Source organism: Mobula hypostoma, chromosome 11 (genome assembly GCF_963921235.1).
Source record: "Mobula hypostoma chromosome 11, sMobHyp1.1, whole genome shotgun sequence".
Taxonomy (NCBI): Eukaryota; Metazoa; Chordata; class Chondrichthyes; order Myliobatiformes; family Myliobatidae; genus Mobula; species Mobula hypostoma.
The window spans coordinates 11,674,217-11,686,394 of NC_086107.1; the positions used below are offsets into that span (position 1 = coordinate 11,674,217).

The window sequence follows — 12,178 nt, forward strand, 5'->3', positions numbered from 1 at the left end:
TACAAGTAAAATGTTCTTCACTATCACTATTCAGCTGTTCTTCGCCCTCTCCAAAGCCTCGTACGCTTACTATAACATCCTGCATAAAACCGGATTAGAGGCCTACTAGCAATGTATAAAACTGAGGGGCATAAACCAGGGTAGCTAGTTTGAATCCTTTCTCCCAGGGTAGAAATCTCAAATACAGATTTAAGGTAAGAGGGAAAGTTTAAGTGAGACATGCGGTGTAAGTTTTTAAATATATGCAGTGGTAAGTGCCCAGAACCACCTGCCAGAGGTAGTGAGGCCCTCCATTAGTCAAGTCCTCCATTAGTCAGATCAACCAGAGATATTGAATCGAAGCTGTCAACATGATATACATGCCAGGGTAGTACAATACAGAGAGCAAGTTGTTGCCCATGCAGAAGGCTTCCCCTCTCCATGAAGCTGATAAATCCAAAGGAAAAGCAGAGACCTATACAATTGGCGTAAGCAGCATCGCAGGAGTTGACAGTCAACATTGAACTTAATGTAGGACTGTACAAGGAACTTGAGCTTCGGATTGTTCCTTGGGGTTTATTCACAAAATCTTCCCCATGACTGGGTATAGCTGCATGACAGCAGAGGTTTGGGATCAGTTTTCCTTCTCCTGGATGAGCTGCCAATCACAGCTGACAAGCCCCATCTACCTAAACCAACTGGTTTTAAGCCACCAGTAACCCACCATTGCCCGTCAGTAGAAACTGCTTCGCTGGGCTTAGTAATCACTAAGCCACACATGAAGGCCAGGAGCAGGACTTAGTGTCAGAGGCTATTTGAGACACATGGCATTGAGAGCATTTAATAGATAGTGCGAGCTTATCCCCACTACTACCCCTGGCTATGACAACCTTAAGGAACAAGTAGTGGTGGAAACAGATACAATAAAGGCATTTAGGAGACTCTCAGAAAGACACATACATAGGCAGACAGATGGAAGGATATGGATAACGTGCAGGCAAAAGGGATTAAGTTTAATTGAACATCACGTTCGGCAGAGAAATCATGGGCTGAACAGCCTGTTCCTATGTTGCACTGGTCTACGTTCTATACCAACCATATAACAATTACAGCACAGAAACAGGCCATCTCGGCCCTTTTAGTCCATGCCAAACTCTTACTCTCACCTAGTCCCACCAACCTGCACTCAGCCTATAACCCTCCATTCCTTTCCTGTCCATATAGCTATACTTTTAATTAAAATATGAGAGCAGCTGGATGGCATTTCACTTTGTAGTCAGATGTTATGTTATGAAATATTGTACGTATTCATGAGCAAGTGAATGGCTGGAAGATGAAATCAGTCAGAATGCTACAGCAAATGAAAATTTAAAAAAACAACTGCAGATTCTGAAAACCTAAAATAAAGGCATTTACATTTATATAACTTTTCAAGAAAGCTTTCAGTTTTGAATCTCAATCCAGGACTTATTGGAATTTCAAGGCTTTCTCCTGCATGCAGGATAAAACAACACATGGACATAATCCTTTCCTACAGGTGAATTATTAATTATCCTGTTATTTTTACATACAAATGGCCTGTTTTCTACAACAGTGGCCTTTTGAAAGTTCTGGCACCATGTCACAGTAATTATAAGCGTTCTTAAACTCTAATTCCAAACAAAGAATAAATTGATTTGACTTAGATTTGGTACACAAAATTCAACTGTTGCTCTTCAAATATTATAACAATTAAGATTAAGACAATTTAAATTATTAATCATTTTAAGATGCAAGCTTATGCAAGTAAAAGCAAAGTCCTTTCATAAATCTCATATTGCATTTCAGTTCTATCATGGTATTTAGTGGTAATAATGAATGCTGCACATTATTCCAACCCAGTTCCTCTATCCAGACAGGCTGACCATCATTGCCTATTTTTGTTTTGTATCTGCATGATTTTACTTGTGTCCAGAAATACTGCACTACTTGCCTCCAGCAAAAGTAGTGCATTTGGATTTGCAGAAGGCACTCAATATGGTGAACATAAAAGGTTAAAAAAAAACAGCATATGGGGATAATGCTGGAGGATTATATATTGTTATGGATAGGGGAGCAGCTAACAGAAAATATTATCTGGAAAAAATAGATCATTTTCAGATTGCCAGTCAATAGCTCATGGGGTATCACAGGGATCAGTGTAAGAGCTCAACTACTTGTACTCTCTACTGTTGATTTAGATAACTTTTCAAGAAAGCTTTCAGTTTTGAATCTCAATCCAAGACTTAATGGAATTTCAAGGCTTTCTACTGCATGCAGGATAAAACAACACATGGACATAATCCTTTCCATGGACCCCTCAGTTAATGGTCAGGCTCCATGGCATTAAAAAGTTTGGGAACACCTAATTTAGATGAAAAAGCCAAATATACTGGAGCTAAATTTGCTGATCATACAATGAGAGGCAAGTTAGCAAGTTGTGAGGAGAACACAGAAAGTCTGCAAGAGAGACACCAATAGGTTAAACGAGTGGCTAATAAATTCACAAATCATGTATTATGTTGGAAAATGCATTATCCACTTCAAAATATTGAAATAGAAAATTATTAAACAGTTGGAACCACATAGTATTACAGCATGAAGGGATTTAAATTACCCAACACAAAACACACAGTTTCTGAGGAGGCTAAAGAGAGTTAGTCTATGCACACCTATACTCAAAACCGTCTGCAGATGCGCACTGGACAGCACCTTATCATGCTGCATCACTGGTATGGAAGCTGCACTGTGGTGGACAGGAGGACTCTACAATGAGTAGCTAAAACAGTGCAACACATCATCGGCACCAATCTACCTGCCATCAAGGAGATATATACAGAAATAAGTCAGAAAAAGGCCAGCACTATCGTGAAGGAACCCGCCAACCCCACTTATGAACCGTTTGTCCCATTCCCATCAGGGAAGAGGATACACAACATCCACACCGGGACCACGAGACTCAAAACTTCACTCTCCCCAAGCTATCAGACTGATCAACACCTCCACTCATTAAGCCACCCCACCATCTCTACATACATAACACTTAGCATATTTATATACATACAGTATGTAAGTACAACAGTTAATTGGACATTTTGTGTTCATACCATTGCTTTTATATTTGTAGTTAATATTTTTTCTTTTGTTCTATATGCTTGTGTTTTGTTAAGCTGCATCTGATCTAGAGTAACAATTACTTTGTTCACTTGTGTACTGAAGAATGACAATAAACAATCTTGAATCTTATGAGTTGGAAGGTTAATGAAACAGATCACAAGTTATGTGGAGTATAAGCATGGCAAGATTTTGACACAACTTTAAAGGTTGTTTGAAAGACTGCACCCTCAGGAGTACTGCACATATTTCTGTTCTTCATGTGTTCTTCATAAGCCAGTGCAGATAAAATTCACTTGATTAATTCTTGGGATGCAAGGGTTGATGTGGGAAGAAAAGTTGAGCTGGTTGATTTGTACCCAGAGTAGATTAAGATATGACCCTATTGAGGCATTTAAGATCCTGATGATGACTGACAGGGTGTATGTTGCAAGGCTGTTGGTCTCTGGAACTTGGAAGCACAGTTTTAAGGGATCACCCATTGGAGACAGAGGTGAGTAAGAATTTCATCTCTTGGTTAAGGATCTTCAGCATCCTTTGCACCTGAGATCAGTGGGGTCAGCTAGTAAATTCATTAATGACTGAGACTGACAAAACATATAAACTACACTCAACATTTCCTCTAATTCTTTTTTTTTTACAGCTGTATAAACCTACTATTGCTTTAAATGTTTTTATAATATGCATACTATTAATATTTAGAATGAAAATTGAAAAATTGCATACCTCTGATTTATTAATTGAAGGGTATAAAATACAGTACAAAAAACTTTTATGGTTTGTGAATAAAATAACCAGTCACGCACACAATTTTATAGAAACAAATTTTTATCTGTTCTAACAATTTAATTACAAAATTTTTACTAAATTATGGATTTTTGAAAGGCTACTTACCAAGAAAATCAGAATATAGATTATATAGATCAAACAAATACAACCCACAACTCACAACACAAGTAAATCATGTTAGGCTGTCAAAACAACTGAGAGGCATAATGGCAAAAACAAAATGTTTTGACAAGATGGTGACGGTGTTCAATGGACCAGCAGTTTATTAACAATGAGCTACCGACTTCCATTGTGTGATATTGTTGCAATTTGTAATAGAGTTGTAACTTGAAACACTTATAATGTAAATACTGTACACTGAAGTTCTGAAATATTTCAAAGTAAAGATTGTGGTACGTTTAGTGTTTACAAAATTTATGGATTATATTCATTAACACAATTACAAATTATATTAGCATAGATTTAAAAATTAACATTATATTAAAAGAAAACTCCAGCCACACAGCAACAAAGGCCATGTGCATGGGAGCATTTCAGTTCCTGTGCAGCCATACACCTGCACAGCTGAGAGAGAATAGTAACTACACTGAAGTCATGACCCAGGAGGAAGAGAGCTGGAAAACTGAACTGATCGAAAACTGAACCTTCTTACAGACTGGAAGCTATTTTACCATTTTTATTTAAACAACATTAGCATGCTACGTTGACACTAGAAGCATGGCAATCCTTGTAGGCTGCTGACTGTGTTAGTCATTTCCACAAACAAGGCATTTTACTGTACATTCTGATGTACAGGACTGTGCAAAAGTCTTAGACAGTGGGGAATCATGGTTGGGAAAAGGGAAAGGGAGAGGGAAGCAACAGAGACATTCTGTAATGATCAATGAACCAATTGTTTAGAATCAAATGACCTTGCCTGTTGTCTCGGGGCTGGGTTTGTCTGCACTCTACTCCACACCCACCATCTCAACACCCTTTGCTCCCGCCAGATACACAAACTCGCTCTCCGCTCCATGTTGACAAATGCAGTACTGTGCAAACGTCTTAGGCACCCTAACTACATATAGGTGCCAAAGGCTCTTGCACAGTACTATTCATGTGACAAATAAAGCTAATCTCCAGGAAGCTCTAAATCCTGGTAAGCACAAAAGACAGGCAGGCTCAAGTAAAAAGCACACTGTTGGAGAAACTCAATGTGTCAAACGACAGTAGGAGAAGGAAATAAATAATTGGTGTTTTGAGTTGAGACCGTTCACTTGTGTTAAAGGGGTAAAAAGCAGACAGTCAATACAAAGAATTGAGAGGGAGGAGTGAGATGAGGGGTACAACCCATTCAAAACTGCTTTTGAGTTCGTTCATTCCAATGCACATGGCCTGAACTAGATGATAAATGAGAAATTCAGTTCCGAGTTAAAGGTTTGCCATTCATAGGAAAGGCTTCGCATTCCCTTTCCGAACAACCTAGAGTCCCGTTGCATGATTTCCACCAAGGTAAACAATTCCTCCCATCCCATAGATGCTACTGGACTGGGTGAGTTCCACCAGCAGATTGTTTCCTAGAGTTCAGCATTAACAGTCTCTTGTGTCTACCATTAAAGTAACTTTAGATTACCGTTCAAACGTAGGAACAGGGAACAACGTGAGCACAGCAAGATGCCACAAATACAACGCGACAATGGTCAGATAACATGTTTTAGTAAATAGTGAGAGATAAATATTAAACTCAAGACACCTAGGGATCGCCCCCTACTCTGGGGAACTGCCCTGGGATTTGAGGGGACGGGCTGGGAGGGCGGCTCTCCTTCAGTACCGCACTGCGGGGTGCAGATCCTAGCTCCAACCGCCTTCAGTCCACTTCCATGGGGAAAATTTAACGGGGGGCAGGAATATGTACAATTTATTGCGATTTAATAAACGCCGCAACGTTGTCAGACGTTGCATCCAAACCCCCGGAGTATTGGAGGGAAGCTTCCAGCAACTTCGCCGGCGGGGTCAGCACCGGATTTTCGTTCCGATGCAAGCATTGCCTCTGCGGATGACCGTCAGGCCTAGGCGCGCAATCCGAGCTCGGACCCCCAGTCCGGGCCCAGGGGTCGCGGAGTGGGGAGGTTCCGGGGTGTGTGTGTGGGTTGGGGTAGTCGGCAAACTCGGAGGCCTCAGGGTTCCCTCCCGCCTGCCCCTCACCTTCATGGTAGTCGTACCAAGCCCCCTCCGCCCGCGGCCCCCGCCCGCTCCACTCCGTCACTACCGCCGCCGCCGCACCGACCGCCGCTAAATGCAACGCGAGCTGCGTCCGCAAGAACTGACGCCGCCGCCTCCAGCGCGCTCCCGGCCCTCCAGCCGCGCGCCGCCCCGGTGTTGGTGCAGTGGCGCCTCCCCTGTCTCGTGACCGCGCTCCGTGATCCGGTCTGGTCGACGGGATCAGGATCCTGCGTACCCACCTCGATACTCCGCCACCTCTGTGCGTGCACGCGCTCTGCCACCTATCGCCAGGCTTGTGCACGAGCCCCGATACGCCCCTCCATCTCGTGCGGATGCGTGCACATACTCTGAACACCCCCCCCCCAACCATCGTGAGTCGCTTGCGCGTTCCCAGATTCCCTCCGATTGCACGTACATACTCTGATTCTCCCCCACCACCATCTCATGCGCGTGCCCAAATCTTCCTCCTGTTACGGGCACATGCACTGGTATGACCCCTCCGCTGCCTTCATCCCCACTCTTGTGCACGCTCTCCATGCATTCCAGTTGCAACTCCTCCAATTGCAATTCCCATTCCTGCTCTTCCCTGCACACTCTGATCTCCACGCCTGCTGTCCCCTATACCCTCCGATCTCCCTCTTGTCCCACGCTTATGCCCCAATCTGCTCTCCCCTCTGGTTGGCATGCTCCAATTCTTCCTCTTGTCCACCCAGGAGTTCCGGTTCCCATAAGCCATGTCCTATCACACTCAACACACTGGTCGTTCCATCCCTCTTTCTTTTCAGCATAATCAAGGACCCTACCATAAAACAATAAGACCATAAGATATGGGGACCACAGTCATTCTGATAAAATATACAAAAGCTTGCCTAAGAATGGCTTCTTTCCTACTGTGTTAAGACTCTTGAATGAACCTCTAATGCAATAAAAATCTCACAACCTACCTTGTAATGACCCCTGCATTTTATTTCTCTACCTGCACTTGACTTTCTTTGTAACTGTAACACTATATTCAGCATGTTGTTTATCTTTCCCTTTTGTATTACCTTGATGGATTTATAAACTTGGGAACTTGGCTTCCCTTGTAAAATCAGAAGAAACAAGCCTGGGTGTTATCCTTGATTCAGATTTGAAGAAAGTGACCACAGCAGCATTTTGATACTTCAGAGATATTGCAAAGATGCATCCCTTTCTGTCATGCAATTATACTGAAAAACATTCATGCAGTTATATCAAATAGATTCCATTACTAAAGCAACTTATTGACAAACTTCATCCCATTCAGAACATCACTGCTAGACTTTTAACTAAAATCAGGATGAGGGAACATATCACTCTTGTCCTAGCTGCTCTGCTTTGGCTTCCTGTATCTTTCAGAATTGACTTTAAAGTTCTTTTACTTGTTTTTAAAGCTCTTAAAGCCTTGGGACTGGAGTACATCACAGAATCATTTTTGTTCTATACTCCTCCTTGAGCTCTCAGCTCTTCTACACTGGTGTCTTAAATTTAAACAATCTCCCTCAAAAGATAATTGTTAAGACAATTAAGGGATGCAGAATCAGTTGACACTTTAAACGCCAACTCAAAACCTTTTTACTTAACCTTACTTATAGCTAGAATCTTTTTGTCTCGTATTTTCATACTTATTTTTATTTTTATCTTTCATTTTATTTTCATGTTTCCACTTTATTCCATTGTAAGACTCTTTGAACTGTTTGAAAAGTGCTCTATAAATAAGTTATTATTAATATTATTTTTATTATGTATGGAGCTATCTGTCTGAATGGAATGCAAACAAAAGCTTTTCACGATATCTTGGTTGGTCTGACAATAATAAACCCAATTACCAATGCTATGTGCAAGCCACCAATTGTCTATCACCAGCTTGAAATGAAAAGCAATGCACTTGCTCTGGCAAAAGATCACTCAGTTATCTGTAATCTGCATGTGAATTAACCACATTCAGTGAGAATGGAGCTGAAATGAACAAGTTTCCACATCGGTCCTGAACTAGCAGGAATGAGTTTGCAATATCGAAAGTAAGTTTGCAATTTTAAAGAAGTTTCTAAACCTATCTAATCCAAACACATTAACCATAACCACAAGTAGCTGTAACCACAAAGCCTCAACCCAGCATCTTTAATTTTCAACCACAGTGCACATTAACAGATTAGTTTTACTTACATAACATTACGATCATAATTGGGGTGACACAGTAGTGTGGCAGTTAGCACACCTTACAGTGCCAGCTATCACTGATCGGACTTCAATTCCAACTGATGTCTATAAGAAATTTGTAAGTACTGCCCATGATTGCATGGGTTTCCTCTGTGTGTTCATGTTTCCTCCCACGTTCCAAAAGACGTATAGGTTAGGGTTAGGGTTAGGGTTGGTGAGTTGTGGGCATACTATTTTGGCGCTGAAAGCATAGATGCAAACAATACATTTCTCTGTATTTTTCAGTATTTTGGTGTAGAAACCTTTTTTATGCCAAGGACCCCTACCATTAATCAAGGGGTCTGTGGACCCTAGGTTGTGAACCCCTGACTTAAACTACTAGTGTTTTCAACACGTCAGCCTTAGCTCAGTTAGCCACACTGTCGTTTCTGAGATTATGCCTTAAAAGGAATCTTGATGTTGACCGGGCCCAAACATATGTTTATTCTTTCAGCAAATTAGGACATGACTCACAAAGTTGGCATTTACTGTCTGTCCTTATTTACTGAGCCATATCGTAAGGCATTTGATGGGTTTGGAGTAGCACTGGGACATACTTGGCAAATATACCCAGTGACACAGCTAAACAGGAGAGATTTTTACAGCAATCCAGTGATATCATTGCAAACATCATTTTCCTTTTATTGTAGATAGATTAATTACTTGAATTACTTTTCAATTCCCCAGCTGTTTGGTGGATTTAAGCTCATATCTCTGCTTTAATGGCCCAGTGTTCTTCATTCCAGTCCAGTAATGTAATCAATATGATAAATAATAAAGCTTTATCTCATACTCAAGTATCACATACTTGGACCACATCACAAACGAGCAGGTCCACAAGATCATCCAGCACCACAATGGCCCCCATGAAGACCTTCTCACAACGGTGAAGAAAAGAAAGCTGAGATGGTACGGCCACGTAACGAGATCCAGTGGCCTTGCAAAGACCGTTCTACAAGGAACTGTGGAGGGGAAAAGAAGGAGAGGTACAGTAGACAGAGCAAAAGATGGACGGACAACATTAAAGAATGGACAGGGAAAACCTTTGCGGTGACCCAGGCTCTGGCACACAACCACGACGGATGGAACAGACCGGTGCAAAGCTTATCATGACGGCACCCGACAACTCCACCAGGAGTTAAGGGCGCAGGGAAGGAAGGAGGGAAAGCTTTATCTGCCACATGTACATCAAACATTGAAACATACAGTGAAATGAATTGTTTTGTATCAACAACCAACCCAGTCCGAGACTGAGACAGCCAGCAAATATCACTACCCTTTCTGTGCCAGGATAGCATACCCACAACATACTACCCCTCACCTGTACGTCACTGAAATGTGGGAGGAAACCTGAGCACCCAGAGGAAACCCATGCAGTTATGGAGAGAACAGCATCGTGAAGTGAACTCCGAACTTACAGATGGCTCTGTAAAGAGGTGCACTAACTTCTACGCTACCACATCACCCTGGCGGGAGTTGTTGACTTTCAGATGAGATACCTTTAGAGCAGTGGAACGGCTATCTTGCCTCTCCATTCTCAGTCTTGTTCAAGTGGTTCAAATTAAATAAGCAGGTGACTTTTACATGTATGCAAAGCTCCACCTCATTTTAACTCTTTCTCTGCAGCATACAAGACTATGGGACTTCTACAAAACACTTGGAAGGCTAAATTTACAGTGCTAACCCCTGCAATTAAGATTCACATTAAAGACCTAGAAATGTGGATCTCCATCCTCCACAAAAGCTGGGATTTCCCAGTGGCTACCGATTTTAATTCTATTTACCGTTCCCATCCCAGCAAGTCAGCCCATGGACTCCTCAATGGTCACGATGAGGCCACTCTCAGGTTGGAGGAGCAACGCCTCACATTCCACTTGGGCAACCTCCAACCTGATGGCATAAACATCGATTTCTCTAACTCCCAGTAATTTCTCCCCCCCCCCCTTTTCCACTTCCTGTTCTGGTTCCTCTCTTATTCCTTCTCTTCTCCTCACTTGCCTATTAACTCCCTCTGGTGCCCCACCCTTTTTTCCTTTCTCCCATGGTTCACTCTCCTCTCCTATCAGATGCCTTCTTCTTCAACGTTTTACTTCTTTCACCAATCACTTCGCAGCTTCTCACTTCATTCCCCCAATCACCTTCCTCCGTCACCTGGTTTCACCTATCACCAACCAGCTTGTAATCCTTCCCGTCCCCCACCTTTTTATCCTGTCTTCTTCCCCCTTCCTTTCCAGTCCTGATGAAGGGTTTCAGTCCAAAACATCAACTGTTTCTTCCTCTCCACAGATACTGCCTAACCTGCTGAGTTTCTCCAACGTTTTGTGTGTGGTGCTCGGGATTTCCAGCATCTGCAGAATCTCTTGTGTGTTAAATTTCTTTAGCTCAGGATCTACGGAACCTTTGATTCTCCATCGGATGCCCAGAGTTATCTGGATCAACTTTCATCTTCAACATCTTAATTGCCTTTTTTTAATTATCTCCGTTGATCGGAGGCTGTGAATTGGTTGGTTTTAACTTTTCTGTGCCCTATTTGGGCAGAAAAGTTTACTTTTGATTTCTTAATATGGCTGCTAAACTTTCTTTTTAACTGCGTGATTTCTTTCTTTTCCCAGGGGATTCTGGGTGGTTACTTCCCTTTTGTCATCTTACGTATTTCCTGTGCGGCCTTAAATTTTGTAGTTTTTTTTAAATTTTATTCTGTTTTGCTTTTTATAATCACTTTATGTTAATAATCCTATTTTTTTTTGTTGCTGTGTCTATTCATGAGTTTGAGGTTTATTGTGGTTTTTTTTAATATATATTTTCCGGCTTTTGTTCTGTTCTGTATGTATCTTAATTGAGTTAACTTTTTTTTACTTATTTTTTTACTGTTTTACAATTAGCTGATCTTTTTCATATTTATACCTTTTTTTTAGGGAGCGTATACCGGAAGTCATGGGGGTAGTTTTAGCGCTTGCTTCTTTCTGGCGGGTCTGCTTTAGATTTTGCCTTGGGGTCTTGGGGTGGTGGGTGGTGGGAGGGGCTTCACGTTTTAGTTTGTTTCTCTTTGGGCTATATACATTATTGAAGTACTGGTTGCGTCCTTTTCCCCGGTATCTTTTGTATGTTCTGTTTCCTCTCCGGGTTTGTGGGTCGCGCCTATTGTCAATCCTCCTTGTTGTGGGTTGACTTTAGGATTTATGGAGTCTATTATTAATTTTGTCTCCTGGAATACTAATGGTCTTAATCATCCTATTAAAAGGAAAAAAGTTTTTAAAGTGTTCCGGAGACTTAAAGCACAAATTTTATTTTTACAAGAGACCCATGTACGGAGGGGGGACAGACTACGTTTTTTCAAATTCTGGAAGGGACAACAATTTCATTCGAACTCTAATGCTAAGATTCGAGGCGTCTCTATTTTTATAGATTCCTCAGTTACTTTTATACAACAGGATATTATCTCTGATCCGAATGGTAGATTTTTATTGGTTAGTGGTTTACTATTTAATAAAAAAGTAGTTTTGGTTAATGTTTATGCTCCTAATATGGATTGTCCGGAATTTTATAAATCATTGTTTGATCAGTTTCCGAATTTGAACGAGTTTTCATTGATTTGGGGCGGAGATCTTAATACCTGTTTATCTCCAGCTTTGGACCGTTCGGCTCCTTTACGGACTTTACCTAATAAATCTGCAAATTTGATTAATTTTTTCCTTTCTGATTCTGGGTCGACGGACATTTGGCGTTTTCTGCATCCTCAGGAAAAAGATTTTTCCTTCTTTTCACATGTTCATCATTCCTATTCAAGAATTGATTATTTTTTCATTGATTCTCGTCTCATTCCTTCAGTGATTAAATGTGATTATGATTCTATAACCAT

The 12,178-nt window shown here is 41.3% G+C and overlaps 1 protein-coding gene across 2 annotated transcripts in view; it reads right to left on the minus strand.

Annotated features, from left to right (window-relative positions):
* The window catches only part of zgc:101566 (Transmembrane protein 263-B-like), a 305,963-nt gene extending 299,592 nt beyond the window's left edge, over positions 1-6,371 (minus strand). The window contains exon 1 of one of the 2 annotated variants that reach the window (XM_063061678.1): positions 6,085-6,211. In XM_063061678.1, coding sequence (XP_062917748.1) covers positions 6,085-6,090 — 6 coding nt within the window. In that variant the 5' untranslated portion in view covers positions 6,091-6,211. Of the gene's footprint in view, positions 1-6,084; positions 6,212-6,341 lie in introns of those variants that run through there. The other variant, XM_063061679.1, reaches the window with a different exon arrangement.
* Between the last annotated feature and the right edge of the window lie 5,807 nt (positions 6,372-12,178).